This window comes from Carcharhinus amblyrhynchos, chromosome 8 (genome assembly GCF_965287045.1).
Source record: "Carcharhinus amblyrhynchos chromosome 8, sCarAmb.v2.hapA, whole genome shotgun sequence".
Classification (NCBI taxonomy): Eukaryota; Metazoa; Chordata; class Chondrichthyes; order Carcharhiniformes; family Carcharhinidae; genus Carcharhinus; species Carcharhinus amblyrhynchos.
The window spans coordinates 83,650,258-83,673,506 of record NC_137331.1 but is presented as its reverse complement, the minus strand read 5'-3'; the positions used below and the strand labels follow the sequence as shown (position 1 = coordinate 83,673,506).

The 23,249-nt window shown below is 43.9% G+C and overlaps 1 protein-coding gene across 1 annotated transcript in view; it reads right to left on the bottom strand.

Moving 5' to 3' along the window:
* cnbd1 (cyclic nucleotide binding domain containing 1) overlaps window positions 1-23,249 on the bottom strand; it is a 131,504-nt gene that overhangs the window by 50,013 nt on the left and 58,242 nt on the right. Inside the window, exons 5-6 of the mRNA XM_080194954.1 lie at window positions 10,640-10,785; window positions 1,184-1,302 (exon numbers count right to left, since the gene is read on the bottom strand). Of these exons, the coding sequence (XP_080051080.1) occupies window positions 1,184-1,302; window positions 10,640-10,785 (265 nt within the window). The remainder of the gene's footprint in view (window positions 1-1,183; window positions 1,303-10,639; window positions 10,786-23,249) is intronic.

Here is a 23,249-nt window from a genome sequence, read left to right as displayed (position 1 = left end):
CTGCACACTGGATCCTACTACCTCATGGGATGTCCTGCCCCATGTTCCAAAATATGCATGGATCGAGAATTGACTTGCTCAGTCACATGAAGGACTGTGACAGAAACTTCCAACTCTGAGCAGAGATCATCCTCAAATCAAAGGGCAGCTGATGACAAAAGTTTTTCCCAGCACTCCTGGAGGTCATGAAAGCTACAACAGCTTTACAAGGTGCAATTCCAGTTCGACTCCACTTGCCAGTAGTGGGGCCAAGAACCATTATGCATTTAACCAACTTTCATTCCAGGCAGCAAGGAAGTTCATTTTTCGATTCTGGCCTAATCTAACAGCTTTCACAGAAAAAATAGGCAACCACCACCTCACCCTTACAGAATTTATCTCAGCCTGTTTTCTTTCTCTTTAGCTCTGATGAAGGGTCACCCAGACTCGAAACGCTGGGGTTATTCTCTCTCCACAGATGATGGAAAAACAGCAGAAGAAGTGGATACTCTCTCTCCATGTCTGTTCTCCAGATTCACCAAGCAATATACATGAAAAAATCCTACACTAACTTCTAAACTTATAAAGCCCTGATTCCGATTGTGCCCTTTATTTTTCTCATGTGTGGGGCAATGTGTCAAACCTTCTCATAAAAAAAATCCATAATCCTTTCTTTCTTAATAATATGAGCTTTCCAACAAAGCAATAACCATAAGACCATAAGATACAGGAGAAGAATTAGGCCATTCGGCCCATCAAGTCTGTTCTGCCATTCAATCATGGCTGATATTTTTCTCATCCCCATTCTTCTGCCTTTTCCCCATAACCCCTGATCCCCTTATTTATCAAGAACCTATCCATCTCTGTCTTAAAGACATTCAATGACCTGGCCTCCACAGCCTTTTGTGGCAAACAGTTCCACAGATTCACCACTCTCTGGCTGAAGAAATTCCTCCTTATCTCTGTTTTAAAGGATCGTCCCTTTAGCCTGAGATTGTGCTAAAGGAAGTACACATAAAGCGCTGAACCACCTGAAGACGGTGTTTGTGCCCTGGGATGGTGAGCAGGGAGGAGGTAAGGGGATAGGTGTTGCACCTTCTATTTTGTACTTTGTTTCTCATTTTCCTGTTACCTGAGAATGTAAACTCTTGCATTATTAAATATTAAATTAGATAATGTTTTATATAATATAAATTATTCATACCGCTTTTGGAGCTGTTTCAGACGAAGTATCAAGATATTCCAAAAGCATCCTGTCATTATATATCGTGCGAGGTCTGGCAAAACCTTTTAGGATCATGTAGAATGCCAGATTTCCATACACTGCACAAAACAGAAATGATTACTGATTACTAATTGATTCTATGGGTGGGATTTTCTAGCTGCACTCGCCTCAAAACCGGAAAATGCTGCCTGAGGTCAACGCTACAATTCCCGAGGCAGGCAGAATAGGAAAACTCCCCCCTATGGCTTTAGTGAACTTAGCAAGAAGTGTTTGCAGGATATAGATAAAAGGAAATCCAAATTCTTCAGGTGTTGTCTGGCAGGACTCTTGCTCATCTGATCAGAACAGGACAAGGGGTGCATCTCCATCAGGAAGAAATTGCATTAAAGACTGGGATTCTCCCAAAAAAATAGTAAGTTCCCAATGTACGGGAAAATGGGAGTAAATCACACTAGTTTGTTTGGCGTGATTTTCAGAATTAATCTCCGACACTCTGTGCATCACAGGGTGCCCTCGTGGGATTCACTCTGAAAAGTAGTGGATCGGGTCTATTCCCACCTAAGATGCCAGCAGCAGAGCACTGAGTGGGTCATTGCGCACATACCAATCTCTTAGCACGGAGATTGGTGCAAGTGCAGTAGCCCCCCCATTGCCAGCCTCCAGATCGCTGGCCAGCCAATCGCTGTTCTTCTAATTCTCCCATCCCCTGATCCCACCCCCCGACCAGCTCTGATGTCTCCTGTTTACCTCACCTCCGTGGCCAACTCCAATCTCTCTGACGATTGGGTCTGTACTCGTTGGAGTTTAGAAGGCTGAGGGGGGATCTTAAAGAGGCATATAAGATAATGAAGAGGCTAGATAGGGTAGAGGTAGAGAGATTCTTCCTGCTTAGAAAGGATAGCAGAACTAGAGGACACAGCCTCAAAATAAGGAGGGGGGACAACTTAGATCAGAGTTGAGGAGGAACATCTTCACTCAAAGGGTGGCGAGTCTCTGGAATTCTCTGCCCACTGAAGTGATGGCGGCTACCTCGCTGAGTATATTTAAGTCACGGGTACAGAGGTATCTGATAGACAAGGGAATTAAGGGTTATGGGGAGAAAGCAGGAAAGTGGAACTGATCCACTTCAGATCAGCCATGATCTTGTTGAATGGCGGGGCAGGCTCGAAGGACGAGATAGCCTACTCCTGCTCCCATTTCTTATGTTCTTATGTTATGTAATTCAAACCCCCCCCACTCGATGACCAGACCCCCTTCACCCAGATGGCCAGCCCCTTTTGCCCTCACTCCACCCTCTCCCAGTGACCTCATTTGCAGAGAGCAGCAGGCCCCCCCCTTCCACACCCCCTAACTGATTGCCATCCCAACTGCCACTCCCAAGTAGGCCCTGTACCCTCTGGCCCTGCCCCCTTGGGCACTGCCAAGGTGCCAGTTTGCCCCTTGGATACTGCCAGTGCCAGGCTGGCACTGCCCAAGGGGCATCCACTCTCCACTTAGTCCCAACCACCCAGGGAACCTCAGTGGCCACTCTGCCCTCCAGTGGGGTCAGGGTGCCTGTTCCCTTTCAATGGTGAGCAGTTGTAAACCCCACTGGAGGGAACCACTCCTGGGGGAACACTAATGGGCCCGGAGAATCCCAGGCTCACTAATCATATGGAAATGTCAATTACCATAACATTTCCACATGATATTCAGTGCAGAGCTGATGACGCCAAAAATCTTTGCCTGGGAGATGCATGGAGGCCATGACGTCTGTGAAATGGCTGTGCTGATATCTCGGAACCAATGCGCTACTTGAGCAGCACAGCAGACTGGCCGAACTGCTCCCAAAATCATATTGGCCAAGAACAAGGCTAGTAGGACTGAATTTATTTTACCATGCTACTATTAAGACTGAGTTGACATATCCTAAAGTATTATGGTTAAAATCGTATTCCATATGTAACATAATCACAAAAGCATGATGGATAAATAATAGCTACAGTTCTGCACAAATCATTACATATCAAAAAGCAATGGGAAAGATTAATTCAGAACATGTAAAAATTTATTTTTCTAAAGGGTGCTAATATGTGGATTCTTTCAGAAAGGCTGTTAGCCTTTTAACTAGTAATGGCTGTAAATGTGCTTAGCTAAATAGCTGTGAAATAAGAAACTCACAGTACGAAGTCGCACAACACCAGGTTAAAGTCCCAGAGGTTTATTTGGTAACATGAGCCACAAGCTTTTGGAGCACTGCCCCTTCATCAGGTGAGTGGAAGTTCTGTTCACAAACGGGGCATATATAGACACAGACTCAATTTACAAAATAACAGTTGCAATGTGAGTGTTTACAGGTAATCAAGTCTTAAAGACTCTTTAGGAGTCGCAGCGTCATGTTGCAACTGTACACAACTCTGGTGCGGCCGCACTTGGAGTACTGTGTGCAGTTCTGGTCCCCACATTACAGGAAGGATGTGGAGGCTTTGGAGAGGGTGCAGAGGAGGTTTACCAGGATGTTGCCTGGTATGCAGGGGAGGTCCTATGAGGAGAGACTGAGGGATTTGGGGTTGTTTTCACTGGAAAGAAGGCGGCTAAGAGGGGATCTTATAGAAACATATAAGATGATTAGAGGTTTAGATAGGGTGGATGGTGATAGCCTGTTTCCTCGGATGGAGAAAGCTAGCACGAGGGGGCATGGCTTTAAATTAAGGGGGGGTAGTTATAGGACAGATGTCAGGGGCAGGTTCTTTACCCAGAGGGTGGTGAGGGACTGGAATGCCCTGCCTGCTGCAGTTGGAAATGCGCCTAGTTTGAGGGCGTTTAAGAGATTGGTGGATAGGTTTATGGACGAAAAGGGATTGGTTTAGATTAGTGGGTCAATGTTTTTTTTTAAAAATAAGACTGGTCGGCGCAACATTGTGGGCCGAAGGGCCTGTTCCACGCTGTAATGTTCTATGTTCTATGTTCTAAAGGTACAGACAATGTGAGTGGAGATAGGGTTAAGCACAGGTTAAAGAAATGTGTATTGTGTCCAGCCAGGACAGTTTGTGAGATTTTGCAAGCCCAGGCAAGTTGTGGGGGTTACAGACAGTGTGACACGAACCCAAGATCCCGGTTGAAACCGTCCTCATGTGTGCAGAACTTGGCTATCAGTTTCTGCTCAGCGATTCTGCGTGTCATGTGCCGTGAAGGCTGCCTTAGAGAATGCTTACCCAAAAATCAGAGGCTGAATGCCTGTGACTGCTGAAGTGTTCCCCAACAGAAAGAGAACCCTCCTGCCTGGTGATTGTCGAGCAGTGTTCATTCATCCGTTGTCGTAGCGTCTACATGGTCTTTCCAATGCACCATGCCTCAGGACATCCTTTCCTGCAGCATATCAGGTAGACTATGTTGGCTGAGTTGCAACAGTATGTACCGTGTACCTGGTGGATGGCTTTCTCACATGAGACGATGGCATCCATGTCGATGATCCAGCACGTCTTGCAGAGGTTGCTGTGGCAGGGTTGTGAGGTGCCGTGGTCACCATTCTCCTGAAGGCTGGGTAGTTTGCTGCAGAAAATGGTCTGTTTGAGGTTGTGCCGTTGTTTGAAGGCAAGAAGTGGGGGTGTGGGGATGGCCTTGGCGAAATGTTCATCTTCATTGATGACATGTTGAAGGCTCTGGAGAAGATGTCATAGCTTCTCTGCTCTGGGGGAGTACTGAACGACGAAGGGTACTCTGTCTTCCATGTTTGTCTTCTGAGGAGGTTGTGTGGTTTTTCGCTGTGGCGCATTGGAACTGTCGATCTATGAGTTGAGCTCCATATCCTGTTCTTATGTAAGCATCTTTCAGTGTCTGGAGGCGTCTCTTGCAATCTTCCACATCTGAGCAGATCCTGTGTATTTGGAGGGCTTGTCCGTAGGGGATCGTTTCTTTAATGTGTTCAGGAAGCTGGAGAAGTGGAGCATCATGAGGTTATCTGTGGGCTTGTGGTACAGTGAAGTGCTGAGGTGACTGTTCTTGATGGAGATGTGTTATGTCCAAGAATGCAACCAATTCCAGCGAGTAGTCCATGGTGAGTCTGATGATGGGGTGGAACTTGTTTCTGGCATCATATAGTTGTTTCAATGATTGCCATGAGTCCAAAGGAAGAAAATATCATCTATGTATCTAGTGTATAGTATCAGTTGAAGCCTGTGCGGTGAAGAGGTCCTGTTCAAACCTGTGCATGAAGATATTGGCATATTGAGGTGCGAATTTAGTCCCATGGCTGTACCCAGTGTCTGGATGAAGAACTGGCTGTTGAAGGTGAAGACATTGTCGTCAAGATGAAGCGGATGACTTGTCAAATTGCATCTGGAGATTGGCAGTTGACGGCGGTGAGTACTGGAATAGATGCAGCAATGCCATCATTGTGGGGGATGCTGATATAGAGTGCCGAGACATCCATTGTGATGAGGAGTGCTCCTGGTTCAACTGCTCCATGCGTGCTGAGTTTACGTAGGAAGTACATAGTGTCGCGACAAAAGCTGAGGGGTCTTTGTACATGGGTTTCAGGATGCCCTTGACATAGTTGGAAAGGTTCTCACATGGGGTCCCATTGCCTGCTACAACGGGATGGCGGGTACGTGGCCTTGTGTATCTTCGGGAGACAGTAGAAATCTCCAACGTGGGGAGTACGTGGGATGAGAGCATAGAGGGTGCTCTGAAGGTCCGGATCAAAGGTCTTGATCAGTTGACAGGTGTGTTCTTTGGTCGGATCTGCAGGTAACTGTCTGTAGTGTTCCTCATTGTTCAGTTGTCGGTACTCTTCTTTACAGTAATCCGTTCTGTTCAGTATGACGATGGCCCGTCCTTTGTCTGCTGGTTTGACGACAATGTTGCAGTTGATCTTGAGAGCGCGGATGGCATTGTGTTGTGCTTATGTGACATTCGGGGCTGTGTTGTGAGTGCGGCTGATGAATCTGGCATTGACGCATCTCATGATGGCTTGGACATGCATGTCAAGTCGAAGGCAGTGGCCTTCCAGAGCAGTCCAAATCGACTCTTTCCTTTTCGGTCGCTACGTCACGGATCTCTGTCGACTGTTCTGGTTCACTGGCTGTCTCATTGGGTTTGCTGTTGGCTTCTTGGGGTTTATGGAAGAACTCCCAGAACCTTGTTTGCCTGATGAATTCCTCTGTGTTTGTTGCGAGGCTGATGGGGTCCATTTTGACAGTGGGGTCCGCTGTGCAGCAACTGAAGAGGAAAGAGTCAAATTGGATTCCTCCGGAAGGCCACTGTCCTCGACTCGACATGTATGCCCAAGCCATCAGGAGGTGTGTCAATGCCAGATTCATCAGCTGCACTCACAAGACAGCCTTGAATGTCACCCAAGTACAACGTAATGCCATCTGCGCTCTCAAGACCAACCACAATACTGTCATCACACCAGCAGACAAAGGAGGGGCCACTGTCATATACACAGAATCTGCTCAGATGAGGAGGATCGAAACAGACACCTCCAGACGTTGAAAGATGACCTCACAAGAACAGAATATGGGGCTCGACTCATCGATCGACAGTTCCAATGCGCCACAGCAAAAAGCCGCACTGACTTTCTCAGAAGACAAACACGAGTACCCTTCGTCATCCAGTACTTTCCCGGAGCGGAGAAACTACGACATCTTCTCCAGAGCCTTCAACATGTTATCAAAGAAAACAAATATTTCGCCAAGGCCATCCCCACACCCCCACTTCTTGTCTTCAAACAACTGCACAACTGTAAACAGACCATTTTCTGCAGCAAACTACCCAGCCTTCAGGAGAACAGTGACCACGACACCACACAATCCTGCCACAGCAATCTCTGCAAGACGTGCTGGATCATCGACACAGAAGTCATCATGTCAGAATACCATCCACCATTAATACAGTACGTACTCTTGCAACTCAGCCAACATTGTCTATCTGACACGCTGCAGGAAAGGATGTCCCGATGCATGATACATTGGGGAGACCATGCGGACGCTACAACAACGGATGAATGAACACTGCTCGACAATCACCAGGCAGAAGAGTAGTCTATGGTCAGTCTGATGGTGGGATGGAACTTGTTTCTGTCGTCATATAATTGTTTCAGTGATTGTTCACCATGAGTCCAAAGAAAGAAAATGTCATCTATGTATCTAGTGTACAGCATCGGTTAAAGGTCCTGTGGGGTGAAGAGGTCTTGCTCAAATCTGTGCATGAAGGTGTTGGCATATTGAGGTGCGAATTTGGTCCCCATAGCTGTTGTTCCTGTTGGGAAACATTTCTGCAGTCACGAACATTCAGCCTCTGATCTTCGGGTAAGCGTACTCCAAGACGGCCTTCACGACTCGCGACAATGCAGAATTGATGAGCAGAAACTGATAGCCAAGTTCTCACATGAGGATGGCCTCAACCAGGATCTTGAGTTCATGTCAGACTATCTGTAATCCCCACGATTTGCCTGGGCTTGCAAAATCTCACTAACTGTCCTGGCAAGAGATAATACATATCTCTTTAACCTGTGCTTAACCCTTTCTCCACTCGCATTGTCTACCTTTAAGACTTGATTCCCTGTAAAGACTTCATTCCAACCATTATCTTGTTAATTGAGTTTGTGTCTATATATGCCCTGTTTGTGAACACAACTCCCACTCACCTGATGAAAGCTTGTGGCTTGTGCTACCAAATAAATCTGTTGGACTTTAACCTAACGTTGTGATACTTCTTACTGTGCTTACCCCAGTCCAAAGCCAGCATCTCCAAATAAGACAAGAGCATAGTAATCTCATTAAGTAATTGTTGTTGATGAATAGCCAGAAAGGAAGCACAAATCTAGAGTCCCCTGGAATAACAATGGAAATGACCTCAACCAGGCTCAAGGTCCCATCGTGAAAGATCAATTAAGTAATGACTGTCCAATTGGATGGACAGAAATGACATTTTACCAAAAACGCAGAGTCAAGCTCAGAACAGTGTGTAATGTAAAGATTTGTGAATTAATTAGCATGCATCATTATCAAGAAGAATAAAGACTGAAGATAAACCTCAATCAAGAGACAAGACGCCGGTCACCTAAAGGTTCAGGTCTGTTATTCTATCATGAATGCCACTGCTAACGTCTGCCCTTTTTGCTGAACATCACAATTTTGTGCTTCCTGTAGAAAACTTAATAAAGTCTGTAGTGTTTATGTAAACATCCTCATATACGATTTTGTAGCTGGTCTGAGTTGGCAGTCCCCTTTAGATCTGCTCTCTCAACTTAGTTTTGTAATTGTAATTGACCTAATTCTTATAATTAGATTAAAGCAAACCTCAAATCTTACTGGTTCACAGTCCCATTTCTGTAGACAGCAGCAAGTATGCTTTGTTTCACTTGACATATTGGTTTTCCAGCAGATTCCCAAGCCAAAGGCCAAGATAATCCCACCTAAGAAGTACCCCTTTGACAAGTGGCCTTGAGTAAAAAATTACCAGACTTCTATGGTGGCTGGAATGAAGGTAACTGAGACAATAAGATGCTGGGGAGCTTTGTAATGTGGCTCAACAATGTTGTTGAGAATTTTTCCAGTGGCAAAAGAGACAGTCGTTCAGCTTTCTGTTGGACACAGGGAAGCATTTTGTCAGGCTGGAATTGTTTGAACGGCACAGGGACGCCACACAAGCTCTATGGAGGCAGCTACCCAGCAGTTTATTGGCAGGTGGGGGGGAAGAGGCATCAAAGCCAGAGGCTCTATGGCACTGGGAACACTCCGCTGGCAGTCAATGATGTCCTTGAGAACCCAATACATTTGCTGGTGGGGTTTTCACTCCATTCTCCGGGCATAGCTGCTTGACTTACGTAAAATTCTATTTAATGCTCACCCTTTTGGGGACATCATAAAACGGAGGTGCCTGCGTTTTCTCCTTGCTGCCTCAGCAGCAGCCACTTCTCTTGATGGTGCTACCAAGAGAAGATCATGTGGGTTTTGATCCAACAGAGAAATGCATATCGTACTTTTCTTTTAATAAATTTAAATGAAAACTATGCCAGCACTTCATAATTTTGCCTGTTCAGGTAAAAGCATGAGGATACACTAAATGAGGGGTTGCATCACTAGGCAAAAGTGTGCAGGAAAAAGGGAAGAGGTGTAAAATGCCACAGGTTCCAACTCACTGGAGGGTGGTGCTGCCAGCCCACTGATTGCTGCTGGCAGCATGGAAGATACACCCACTATCCTTAATTGACCTCCTCCCCTGCTGACTGCCTGGTGGTGAGACTGCTTCACAGAATGGTCTAGATTTTGTTCCCGGCCATTTTATTGGCAGCTTGCCTCAGATCCCATCATTCAGAGGGTGCTAAAATTCTGTGTTTGCTTCTGTTGGGCAGAGGCTGAACCCCAAACAAAGTTGTAGCACAATCCAAAAACATAGGCCTTCTTTCAGGCAGGCCCTGAGTCTACCTCAGCTGGAACAGGGATTGAACCCGATATTTACGTCAGTTAAACCACTGTATTTGTGAAGCACAAATACAGTGAGAAGTTTCTAATTGTTAACAAACATAGAATTTCCAACAAACACTTGCTTTAACACAGGGTTGATCAGAGCTCCCAAAGCAGGGAATAGGGATGGTAGAACTTGGCAGGACTTTGCTAATTGCAAGATCATGTGGGTTTTGATCTAACAGGGAAATGCATATCATACTTTTAATAAATTTGAATGAAATCTACACCAGCACTTCATAATTTTGCTTGTTCAGGTAATGGCATGAGGATAGACTAAATGAGAGGTTGCATCACTAAGCAGAAGGGTGCAGGAAAAAGAAAAGAGGTGTAAAATGCCACATGTTCCAGCTCACTGGAGGGTGATGCTACATAATACTTCTGCTACAGAAGACTCAAATGCAGTCCTCTGGGGGCTCATATTGCCAAAGGAGACTGATGGGCACACATCAGGAAATTCTAGGCAACCTGCCAGCAAGCTTGCCCACATTGCCTCAGGGCATGAAGTCATCTAACTCAAACTTATGTCAAGGACTTGCATGGGTCATTATAACCAAATAAAGCAGAGTGGTGAGCTCCATCAGCACAAGTCACTCGCCATGATGGATCCTCTGCTGAGAGCTCTCATAGAGTCTCAGATAGCTACCATACATGAATTCAGGAATACTTTAGTAGGTCATGCTTCACAATCTATTTTGCACTAAAATATAACTATTGCTAAATTAAAAACAGAACGTGATTAACAAGAGAAGATCAGAAATCTTGGGGTTATTGACATTCAGTTTGTTCATTCATCACAATATCTATGACTTAAGTTATAGCAACTAGATTAATTGTATAAGAAAGGTAGCAAGATAATTGAAAGCAAAAAGATTTGAACCATGCAGGTTTACATCTACTTCAGTATGTGAAAGTAAAACATAAAAATTCTCCATTCAAAATCTGTACTTTACAAACTTAGAAGGAAGATACAGAAGAGGGATACCTATGGAACCTTTAGGCCATGATTCCATCATTATCTGATTACTGAGTTGTTTTAACTCCTCATCTGTAAAGTGTGCGTTCATTGCTGGGAACATCTTCAGTATCTTATATGTATTCAGACGCTCGGAATGTGTTCTGTTGAAGGGTCTACAAAGAAGATTGCAAAGCATGTGAGAAAGCATCATTCAATTTGTCTGAATTTTCAAATCGATAGCAGCTTTACTCTCCTTTGTATATTTTAGTAGATTATTCAGAAAATCTTAACACATATTTGGGCGTCAAAGGCAAGGCTAAACACACAAGTTATTTCATAATATGTACAAATATCTCTAAAACAACAATGTGGATATAGGATTAGACTGCTTTTTCCCCTTGATAAATTTTTAACAAGAAATACTTAGCTGTTCAAGTTCAATATGGAAAAGGCAGTGGTGTAGTGGTACACTAGTGACCCAGAGCAAAATCTGGGAACCTGGGTTCAAATCCTGCCACAGTAGATAGTGAAATTGGAATTCAATAAAAACCCACTTTGTGAGTTGCTGCAGTGCATTTTATGGATGGTACATTATGCAGGCATCAACACAACAGAAGGGCTAAAGGCTGGTGAGTGTAAGGATGAAAACATCTTTAGCAGATCTGGCTATTACAGCAGAAGACAATTTGGGATAAAAATAATGGACAAATTAATCGAGAAATGCCTCAGGAACAGTAAACAGATGTTTCAGATGTGACTTGAAAAATTATTATTAAGTGAACTGCTCAAAGCAAAGAGGTCAGGATCTCAAAATGACACGATGAAGAGAATACTGAGGAAGACGATGAAGATAATAATGAATCTGTACAAATTATATTGGCCATGCAGGGTTTAGGTTTTGATTTGATTTATTATTGTATTGCTTCTTGCATGCTGTACAGACAAAGCATACCAGATTTAGAGAAGGCAAGGAGAGAGTGCGGAATGTAGTGTTGCAGTCTTAGCTAGGGTGTAAGGAAAGATCGACTTAATGCAAGGTAAGTCTATTCAAAAATCTGATGGCAGCAGGGAAGAAGCTGTTCCTGAGTCGACTGATGTGTCCTTAGGCTTTAGTTTTTTTTCCCAACGGAAGACGGTGGAAGAGAATATGTCCAGGGAGTGTAGGTCCTTAATTATGCTGACTGCTTTTCTGAGGCAGCAGGAAGAGTACACAATGTCAATGGGTGTGAGGATGGTTTGAATGATGGACAGGGCTTCATTCATGATCCTTTGTAGCTTCTTGCAGTCTTAGACAGAGCAGGAGATATACCAAGCTGTGATACAACCACAAAGAATTCTTTCTATGGTGCACTTGTAAAAGTTGTTGAGAGTTGTAGTGGACATGCCAAATGCCAAAGGTTAGGAGAGTGGGCAAAGAAGTGGCAGATGGAATACAATGTGGAAAAATGTGAGGTTATGCACTTTGGAAGGAGGGATAGAAGCATAGACTATTTTCTAAATGGGAAAACGCTTAGGAAATCAGAAACACAAAGGGACTTGGGAGTCATTGTTCAAGATTCTCTTAACATTAATGTGCAGGTTCAATCGGCAGTTAGGAAGGCAAATGCAATGTTAGCATTCATGTCAAGAGGGCTAGAATACAAGAGCAGGGATTTACTTCTGAGGCTGTATAAGGCTCTGGTCAGACCACATTTGGAGTATTGTGAGTAGTTTTGGGTGCCATATCTAAGGAACGACGTGCCAGCCTTGGAAAGGTTCCACAGGAAGTTCACAAGAATGAACCTTGGAATGAAGAGCTTGTCATGTGAGGAATGGCTGAGAACTCTGGGTCTGTACTCGTCGGAGTTTATAAGGATGAGGGGGATCTTATTGAAACTTAGAAGATACTGCGAGGCACGCATAGAGTGGATGTGGAGAGGATGTTTCCACTAGTAGGAAAAATTAGAACCAGAGAGCACAACCTCTGTTAAAGAGGTGATCCTTTAAAACAGAGATGAGGAGGAATTTCTTCAGCCAGAGAGTAGTGAATCTGTGGAAATCTTTGTCGCAGAAGATTGTGGAGACCAGATCATTGAGTGTCTTTAAGACAGAGATAGACAGGTTCTTGATTAATACGGGGATCAGGGGTTATGGGGAAAAGGCAGGAGAATGGGGATGAGAAAAGTATCAGCCATGAATGAACGCTGCAATAAGCATGAAGGGCCAAGTGGTCTAATTATGCTCCTGTGTCTTATGGTCTTACTTCCTTAGACTTCTGAGAAAGTAGTGGGTTTTCTTAACTATAGCATCGGTATGGAGGGACAGGTTGTTGGTGATCTGGACATCTAAAATCCCGAAGCTGTCAACCATTTCCACTGCATCACCATTGATGTAGAGAGGCGCATGTCCTCCACTATGCTTCCGGAAGTCGCTGACTATCTCCTTCATTTTGTTGACATTGAGGGAGAGATTATTATCATCATACCTGTTCACCAGATTCTCTATCTCTTTCCTATACTCCAGCTTATCATTGTTTGGGACCCGACCTACTACGGTGGTGTCATCAGTAAACTTGAAAATCAAGTTGGAGGGAAATCTGGCCATACAGTCATAGGTTTATAAGGAGTACAGTAAGCAGCTGTGGACACAGCCTTATGGAGTGCCAGTGTTGAGGATGACCATGAAGAAGGTAGGTGTTACTGTTTGTGGTCTGTGGGTTAGGAAGTTTAAGATCCAGTCGCAGAGGGAGGAGCTGAGCCCCAGCCCATGGAGTTTGGAGATGTCAGAGTTTAGAGATCTGTGATCAATGTGTTAATCACAGACTCATTTAATTATCAGGTGCTAGTTAATACTGGGACTTTTACTGAATGAGGGCAGATAGAAGGACTTGGTGGCATAGCACTCATGTTGCTGGACTAGTAATCCAGAGGTCCAGGATTATGCTCTGGTCACATGGGTTAAAATCTCACCACAGCAGTTGTGAAATTAAAATTTAATTACTAAGATCAAGAATGAAAGCTGCTCTCAGTAATGGTGACCATGAAACGATCATTAATTGTCCTAAAAACCCATCTGGTTCACTAATGTCCTTTAAGGAATGAAATCTGCTATCTTGAATATAAAGGTACTATACTTGCTGAAGGAATAGCAATGATAACCAATTGCAGTTACAAAGGACAATTGTAATTCCATTAGATCACTATGCTATTGAGTTACACTTCTGTGAAAGGATGTAACTGAAACTAGGCATGCAGTATGATCCCTTGGTCCTATGTTCTCTGGCACCATCAGTGTCTAGGCAAGAGGTGGACAAACCACCTTGACCTCTCTCCAGGTGCTCCTTTTCCTCAAGAGGTCAGGGAGGGGACTTGGGCACCCAGAGGGGGATGGGTATCAACGAGACATCCCAGTGGCTTCCACTCAAGACAATCCAAGGGTGCCTGGCTGCTCAGAATCCCTATCACTTCAGCTGCTGAAGTCAACGAGGGTGCATCAGCCCTTGAGCAGAAGACCATTTCCAGGTCAGGGCCTTCAGACCTTGGGCCACCAGAGGATGCCCGCCAAGGTCATCACAGGCATCGAGACTTGCAATCAGTTGGCTGGCTCATACTCTGCTGTGGTGTTGTGACTCTACCCATGTGTAATGAACAAAGAACAAAGAAAAGTACAACACAGGAACAGGCTCTTCAGCTCTCCAAGCCTGCACTGATCATGATGCCCTAACTAAACTAAAAAAAAACCTGCTGCCCTTACTTTGTCCATATCCTTCTATTTCCTCCTATTAATGTACCCATCCAGATGCCTCTTAAATGTTGCGAATAGGCCTGCTTCCATCACATTCACTGGCAGCCCGTTCCAGGCACCCACCACTCTGCATGAAAATATTCTCTGCATACCTCCCTTAAAATTTCCCCCTCTCATCTTGAACCTGTGCTCCTTGTAATTGACACTTCCACCTTTAGCAAAAGCCTTTGACTATCCACCCTGTCTAAGCCTCTCAAATTTTGTAGACCTGTATCAGATCTCCCCTTAGCCTCCGTCTTTCCAGTGAAAACAATCTTAGTTTATTCACCCTTGCCTCATAGCCAACACCCTTGAGACTAGGCAACATCCTGGCAAACCATCTTTGCACTCTCTCCAAAGCTTCCATGTCCTTCTGATAATGTGGTGACCAGAACTGCAAGCAATACTCCAAATGCAGTCTAACCAAGGTTTAATATAGCTGCAACATGATTTCCCAACTCCTGTATTCAATGCCCCAGTTAATAAAGTTAAGCATGCCATCTATCTTCTTAATCACCTTGGCCACCTGCGTTGCCACTTTTAGGGAACTGTGAATCTGTACACCCAGTTCCCTCTGTATGTTAATGTTCCTAATGGTTCTGTCATTCACAGTATAATTCACATGTAAATTTGATCCTCCTAAATGCATCACCTCACATTTGTCCAGATTAAACTCCATCTACCATTTCTGTGCCCAAGGCGCCAATCTATCCACATCCTGTTGTATCCTCTGACAATCCCCGGCATTATCAACAGCAGTGCCAATCTTTGTGTCACTAATCAGGACACCCACATTTTCCTCCAGATCACTTATATGCACTACAAATAAGAGGTCCCCAGCACTGATCCCTGCAGAACACCACCAGCTATAGATCTCCACTTTGAAAAACACCCTTCTACCACTACTCTGTCTTCCATAACCAAGCGAGTTCTGCAGCCTGCCATGTGGAACCTTGTCAAACGCCTTACCAAAGTCCATATAAACTACATCCAGAACCCTTCTCTCATCAATTTTCTCTGTCACCTCTTCAAAAAACTCAATCAAGTTGATGAGACATGACCTTCCCTGTGCAAAACCATGTTGTGTGACACTATGTCGTTCATTTTCCTCCAAAAATGTATATACCCTGTTCCTCACATCATCTCCAAAAGCTTCCCCACCACTGATGTCAGGCTCACTAATCAATAATTTGCTAGATTATCCCTGCTTTCTTTCTTAAACAAGGGAACAACATTAGCAATTCTCCAGTCTTCTGGAATGTCCCTGTAGTTAAAGAGAATGTGAAGATATCTGCGAAGACCCCAGCTATTTCTCCCCTTACCTCCGCAATTGACCCCACTCGACACCAGGGGTTTATCTACCTTAATGTAATTTAGGACACTCAACACTTCCTCTTTTTATATATTGATGTTCTCAACAGCGTTCACACCTATCCTTGACCTCAACATCTGTCATGTTGTTGTCCTTGGTGAATAGTGATACAAAATACTCATTAAGGATTTCACCCTCTTCCTGTAGTTCCACACATTGTCATTGAGTGGGCCTACTCTTTCTCTTGCTACCCTCTGGTAGGATTAAGAAAATTAGGAAATATTGAAATCACTCTTGGGTCATGGGTTTGCAACCACTGTAAAAATATTGAACTTTGTTAATATATTTGATGTTTGACCCCCTCCCTCCTGGGTAAAAATGCTGCTGTCTGTCTGAATGTTCAGCCCTGACTGACTGTCTGAGTACTGCTGCACAACATTGTCTTTATGGACTATGGAGGCAGCTACTGGGAGCAGACCCTCCAGCTCATCCAGTGTTCCAGTGTCACCTTCCACTGGCATTGTAATGAGACTGGCACAGCATTGCGGCACGTAGGTTATGAATGTAGCACTCACATCAAAGTGGTGAACCAAGTGAGATCTTACCACTGCATACCACCCGTTTTCAAATGTGGATCAGACCAGCATGATTTTTTGCTGCTGTGACGCATGATTTGAGGGTGCCATCTTATTCCAGTGAGCAGCATATTGAATGAGCATTTATAAGATGATAATGAATGCACATCAAATAACTAGACAGCAGGATACCCGATTCATCATTGACCTGCCATCAGGAGAATTGTGAACTATTTGCATGCCAGCAAAATCCTGATTTCTTACTTCCCGCTGGATTCATCAATCTCTCCTGGCATGGGCAGGTTGGGAAAATTCCACCCTACTTTCCTGTCATCGTCCTAATAAATTTCCCATGTTCCCTCTCTGGTGTGATCATATCCTTCCTGTAATGCAGTGACTCGGCAGCATGCAATCTTCCTCCAGGATTCCAAGATTCCTCTGCTTATTGACACTGCTTATTGACTACTACTTATTGTGCATTTCTTTGCTTCATTTCTCCTTTTCAAAGGCATTACCTCATATTTCTTTGAATGAAGCTAATTTAGCACTGCTCTTGTCAAATGAGACCTTCCTGCAATATTCAGCATTCCTCCTCAAGATCAACATCAATTTTCATATTACCTTCAAGCTACTCAATCATACTTCTTACATTTGATTCTAAACCATGAATATATATCATGAACAGCAATGGAGCCAGTACTGAGACCTGTAGGCTAGATTGCCCACTGAAGCAGTCTTTGGGCAGAATATGAGGGAGAGGCAGATGGCTTGCTACCCCTCCAAAAGCAAAGCCTGTGTGGGAAGCCGATCCACTCCATGTCAGGTCGCCTCACGGCCAGAACTAAATAAGGGCAGTGTGGGGTGCCTCACTGGGGAGGAAATCTTGCCTTCAGAAGTTGCCACCAAACCAACTGTCCAGCACTCCATCAATACAGGCAGTTGCCGGGACTACAAGCAGAAAAAAGAAGGTGGCCCAATGGATCCAGGGTCTTGGGCAGGGAGAGTTTGGACAGGTTAAGGAGAGGACAGGTATGGGGATTGTGTGTTTAATACAGTGGGTGAGCTGGAAGAGGAGGCGATTTATCTTAGGGGAACTGCATGCCCAATTCACAAAGGGCTGTCTTCAAAGATAATAACTCCCCACTTCGTTCTCACCCTTTGAAAAATATTTGGTTTTTTGAATCATGCTGCACACCTCTGCCCAACTCCCATGTCAAATGTTATATGACATAGACAGCGTTTTATTGGGATCAAGTCCAACTGCCCCTTTATTAACTACTGAAATTTGGTGGGTGGTGTGCCGATTTCAATATCCAGCACAACCACTACCCCGACCTTCCTCCATATTATGGGGGTGAGTTGGGATGGGCGAGAAGTTGGTACTTTGGGAACCCACCCTATTTTACATATTTCCCCACTGAAAACCAATGGGAGCATGTAAAATATAGCCCCTTTAATTACAAAAGCATCCGTCAATGTTTATCCTTTGCGGCCTGTCACCGAGCTAATTTTAGATCCCACTTGCAACTTCCCCTTGGATTTCCAGATTAATTTTCTAAGCAATCTGCCTTGTGAAACCTTGAGAAAAACTTTGCTAAAATCTTGCTTAGATGGACTACTTCCAACCAATTACCCTCAATCATCCTTTCTTCAAGCTTTTAGGTGTCCAGATCACCAACAGCATGGTCCCTCCATGCAGGCGCTATAGTTAAAAAAGCTCACTAATGCCTCTATTTTCTCAGAAGATTAAGGAAATTTGGCATGTCAGCTATGGCTCTCATCATCTTTTACAGTTGCACCATAGAAAGCATTCTTTCTGGTTGTACCACAGCTTGGTATGTCTCCTGCTCTGCCAGAGGCCGCAAGAAGCTACAAAAGGTCATGAATGTAGCCGATCCATCACGCAAACCAGCCTCCCATCCATTGACTCTGTCTACACTTCCTTGGCAAAGCAGACAGCATAATTAAGGACCCCATGCACCTTGGACATTATATCTTCCATTTTCTTCCATCGGGAATAAGATACAAAATTCTGAGGTCACATACCAATGGACTCAAGAACAGCTTCTTCCCTGCTCCCATCAGGCTTTTGAATGGACCTACTTCGCATTAAGTTGATCTTTCTTTACACCCTTGCTATAACTCTCTCATTTCCTTCTCTATAAACGGTATGCTTTGTCTGATTAGCGCACAAGAAACAATACGTTTCACTGTATACTAATACATGTGACAATAATAAATCAAATCAAACCTTGTTACGTTCTCAAAAATTCAGTAAGTGACTCAGGCACAATTTTCCCTTATCAAATCCATGCTGACTGTCCAATGTCTCTTAAAATGTTTCAAATAATTTTCGCACCACCAAAGTCGTCCACTGGCCTGCCCTTTCTCCATTTTAAAAAAATGCTACAGTTTGAGCAGTTCTTTGGAACTACACCAATAGCCAGAGAGGATTGGAAACTGATCATCAAAGCCATTGCTCTGTTTTCCTTTGTTTTCCAAACCCCCACCTTCCAGGTTTAAAATCAGGGTTAATATTACAGATCAAAATTCAGTACCACATGATCCTTGACATAATTAATGCATTGGGTATTCTCCACTAAGTACTCAGTATTAAAAGCATTTCGGATTTCCACAAGAGACAAAATCTTTCAAGATCCCTTCCGATTGGCTAGGTCTTGCCCACTGGAGTTAATCTGAAAATTTCAGTTCAATCCCCACATTTTCCATCCACTTAAATCATTGCATCGGTGCTACATTCAAGCACATTCCAGAGATGAATATGAAAGGCAGTGTACAAAACTACAGCAATAACTGCATCCACAAATAATTTAAAAGCAGTATCAGTTATATTTTCTTTGAATTCTTTTGGAAGTTTTGGTTCTGGTACTTGTGCAATTTTCTATTTAGGATGTTCCTATGTTTCTATTAGCATGTAAAATGCTCTTGAATGCTGAGGTAATGAACTGGGTAAAAAGTCTGACAACACCAGGTTTTAGTCCAACCGATTTATTTGATAGTAAACGCACAAGCTTTCGGGTTAGTCCCTTCACCTGACGAAGGGACTAACCCGAAAGCTTGTGTGTTTACTATCAACTAAATCGGTTGGACTAAAACCTGGTGTTGTCAGACTTTTTACTGTGTTTACCCCAGTCCAACACCGGCACATCCACATCGTAATGAACTGGACCAGGTGTTAGACTTGGAGGTAGGTGAGCACTTTGATGATAGTGACCACAATTCGGTTACATTTACCTTAGCGATGGAAGGGGATAGGTATGTACCGAAGGGCAAAAGTTATAGCCGGGGGAAAGGAAATTATGAGGTAATTAGGTGAGATTTAGGACGCATAGGCTGGAGAAGGAAACTGCAGGGAATGGACACAATTGAAATGTGGAGCTTGTTCAAAGAGCAGCTACTGCGTGCCCTTGATCAATATGTACCTGTCAGGCAGGGGAGGAAGTGGTCGAGCGAGGGAACCGTGGTTTACTAAGGAAGTTGAATCTCTTGTGAAGAGGAAGAAGGAGATTTATGTAAAGATTAGACGTGAAGGCTCAGTTATGATACTGGAGAGTTACAAGTTAACCAGAAAGGACCTAAAGAGAGAGCTAAGAAGAGCCAGAAGAGGATGTGAGAAGTCTTTGGCAGGTAGGATCAAGGAAAACCCTAAAACTTTCTATAGGTATGTCAGAATATACCTATAGAACAATTAGGGCAAGATTAGGGCCAGTCGAGGACAGTAATGGGAAGTTGTGTGTGGAGTCTGAAGAATAGGAGAGGCACTAAAAGAATATTTTTCATCAGTATTCACACAGGAAAAAGTCAATGTAGTTGAGAATACTGAGATACAGGCTTTTGGACTAGACGGGATTGAGGTTCATGAGGAGGAGGTGTTAGCAATTCTAGAAAGCGTGAAAATAGATAAGTCCCCTGGGCTGGTTGGGATTTATCCTAGGATTCTCTGGGAGGCTAGGGAGGAGATTGCAGAGCCTTTGGCTTTGATCTTTATGTCATCATTGTCTACAAGTATAGTACCAGGAGACTGGAGGACAGCAAATGTTGTCCCCTTGTTCAAGAAGGAGAGTAGAGACCATCCTGGAAATTATAGACAGGTGAGCCTTACTTCAGTGGTGGGCAAAGTTTTGGAAAGGATTATAAGAAATAGGATTTATAATCATCTAGAAAGGAATAATTTGATTAGGGATAGTCAACACGGTTTTGTGAAGGGTAGGTCGTGCCTCACAAACCTTATTGAGTTCTAAGGGAAGGTGACCAAAGAGGTGGATGAGGGTAAAGCAGTTGATGTGGCGTATCTGGATTTCAGTAAAGCATTTGATAAGGTTCCTCATGGTAAGCTACTGCAGAAAATACGGATGCATGGGATTGAGGGTGATTTAGTGGTTTGGATCAGGAATTGGCTCGCTGAAAGAAGACAGAGGATGGTAGTTGATGGGAAATGTTCAACCTGGAGTTCAGTTACTAGTGGTGTACCTCAGGGATCTGTTTTGGGGCCACTGCTGTTTGTCATTTTTATAAATGGCCTGGATGAGGCTGTAGAAGGATGGGTTAGTAAATTTGCGGATGACAATAAAGTCGGAGGAGTTGTGGACAGTGCGGATGGATGTTGCAGTTTGCAGAGGGACGTAGATAAGCTGCAGAGCTGGGTTGAGAGGTGGCAAATGGAGTTTAATGCGAAAAAGTGTGAGGTGATTCACTTTGGAAGGAGTAACAGGATTGCAGAGTATTGCGCTAATGGAAAGGCCCTTGGTAGTGTGGATGAGCAGAGAGATCTTGGTGTACATGTGCACAGATCCCTGAAAGTTGGCATACGGTGTGTTAGCATTTATTGGTAGAGGGATTGAGTTTCAGAGCCATGAGATCATGTTGCAGCTGTACAAAACTCTGGTGCGGCCGCACTTGGAGTATTGCATACAGTTCTGGTTGCCGCATTATAGAAAAGATGTGGAAGCATTGGAAAGGGTGCAGAGGAGATTTACCAGGATGTTGCCTGGTATGGTGGAAAGGTCTTGTGAGGAAAGGCTGAGGGACTTGAGGTTGTTTTCGTTAGAAAGAAGGTTAAGAGGTGATTGAGGCATACAAGATGATCAGAGGATTAGATAGGGCAAACATTGAGAGCCTTTTTCCTCAGATGGTGATGGCTAACATGAGGGGGCATAGCTTTAAATTGAGGGGTGATAAATATAGGACAGATGTCAGAGGTATGTTCTTTACTCAGAGGGTAGTAAGGTCGTGGAATGCCCTGCCTGCAGCAGCAGTGGATTCACCAACTTTAAGGGCATTCAAATGGTCTTTAGATAGACATATGGATAACATTGGAATAGTTTAGGTTAGAGGGTAATTAGATTGGTTCCACTGGTCGGTGCAACATTGACGGCCGAAGGGCCTGTACTGCGCTGTAATGTTCTATGTAACTTGAGAACCTTCTGGTAACAGTTATTTTGTAAAGTTTATGCAGACATCACAGCTGATAAAACTGATGATAATTACACACAATGTGCAATTTAAATTACAAGACTTAATGTGATAAAACTTCCATAAAATTCACACCAAGCTTAATGTGTTTTCTGCAAATGTACAACAAAGAACACCATTGACAATGTTTCCAGAACAATTCCCTCTTACAAATTTAGGTCCTAATTTTATACATTGTTATACTGTGCTCATCAAATATACAAGTGGCACAAAATAAATTGGTTTCGTTTAAGTTTCATTTAACTATGTTGTCGAGGCTACTTTTTAATGGCAGAATAAGATGCTGCAACGTGGTATGATCAGGTTATTATTTATGGAATCAATTATAGTGAAAGAATCTGCAGAGCTTCTCATAAGACAGCTGTAAATGGATAAGTCCTTATTTATTTATTCTAAGTTATTTCCAGCTATCCCAATCATAGCTAAAGGTATAACAATTTAATTTGTTTACTGAAAAGGTTTTCACAATATCAAAGGTTACCTCCATAATGGAACGTAAGATCCCGAAAGCTTTAATAAATCAGTGACACTTGTAAATAAAGCCATGAAGAACCAATAACCACAGAGCCAATGGGAGGAATTTTAACACAAAAGACCAGGTGGCTTAATGTCAAATATGGAGATAGGAGAACAAGCAATCACAACGGCATTTAATACGCTGGGTTTCACTGGTGTGCATGTGGCCAGTCCAGTTCATCTTTTTATACCAACCAAATAAAGAAACTCAAATTAATTTAGGGACAAATTAAAAGGGGCAGCTCCCCAAAAGAAAGGGAGAACAGCCTGAACCAAAAACAAAGTCGAAAGGAAACTTAAAACATCAAATCAAAAGGTGAATATCAGGGTCGATAATACACCCCAGCCTTTGTGGTGCCCAGCGGGCATGGAAGGCATCAACTGCATCCATGGACACCACATGCTCCCTCTCCAGGGACACCTGGCTGTGAATGTAGCCGCTGTAGAGGGACAGACAGTTAGGTTGAACGATCTGGTCGTTCGTCCGCTGCCTGGACCTATTGATGGCGCGTCATGCCAGGCCCAGGAACAGGTTTGAGAGAGGGGTTGCCATCCTGAACCCACCCCTCTTCACACCAGGTGCCCATAGATTAGAAGCATGGGACTGAAGTGCAAACAAAACATCAGTAAAAGGTTTTTGAGGAAAACAAAAAGGGTGTGTAATCTAAAACATGAAACATAGACATGGTCCACGGACTCCACAAGGCCACAGAAGGGGCAGTCTTGGGAGCCCGTGAATCGGAAAAACCTACCGTTGTACGACACTGCTGCATGCAACACCTGCCACCCCAGGTCCCCAAGATAATTGGGGGAGATCCCCCAAAGACGGACCTCTACTGGGGACTTCCGCCACCCGGCAACAACAAGGCCCACAGACTGATATCCGGGCGACAGGCAAGGACACGATAATGAAAGGTGCGCAGCAGTCCGTACAGGCCTCCGTACAGTGGAAATGGGCACGGAGGATATTTCCGTGAGA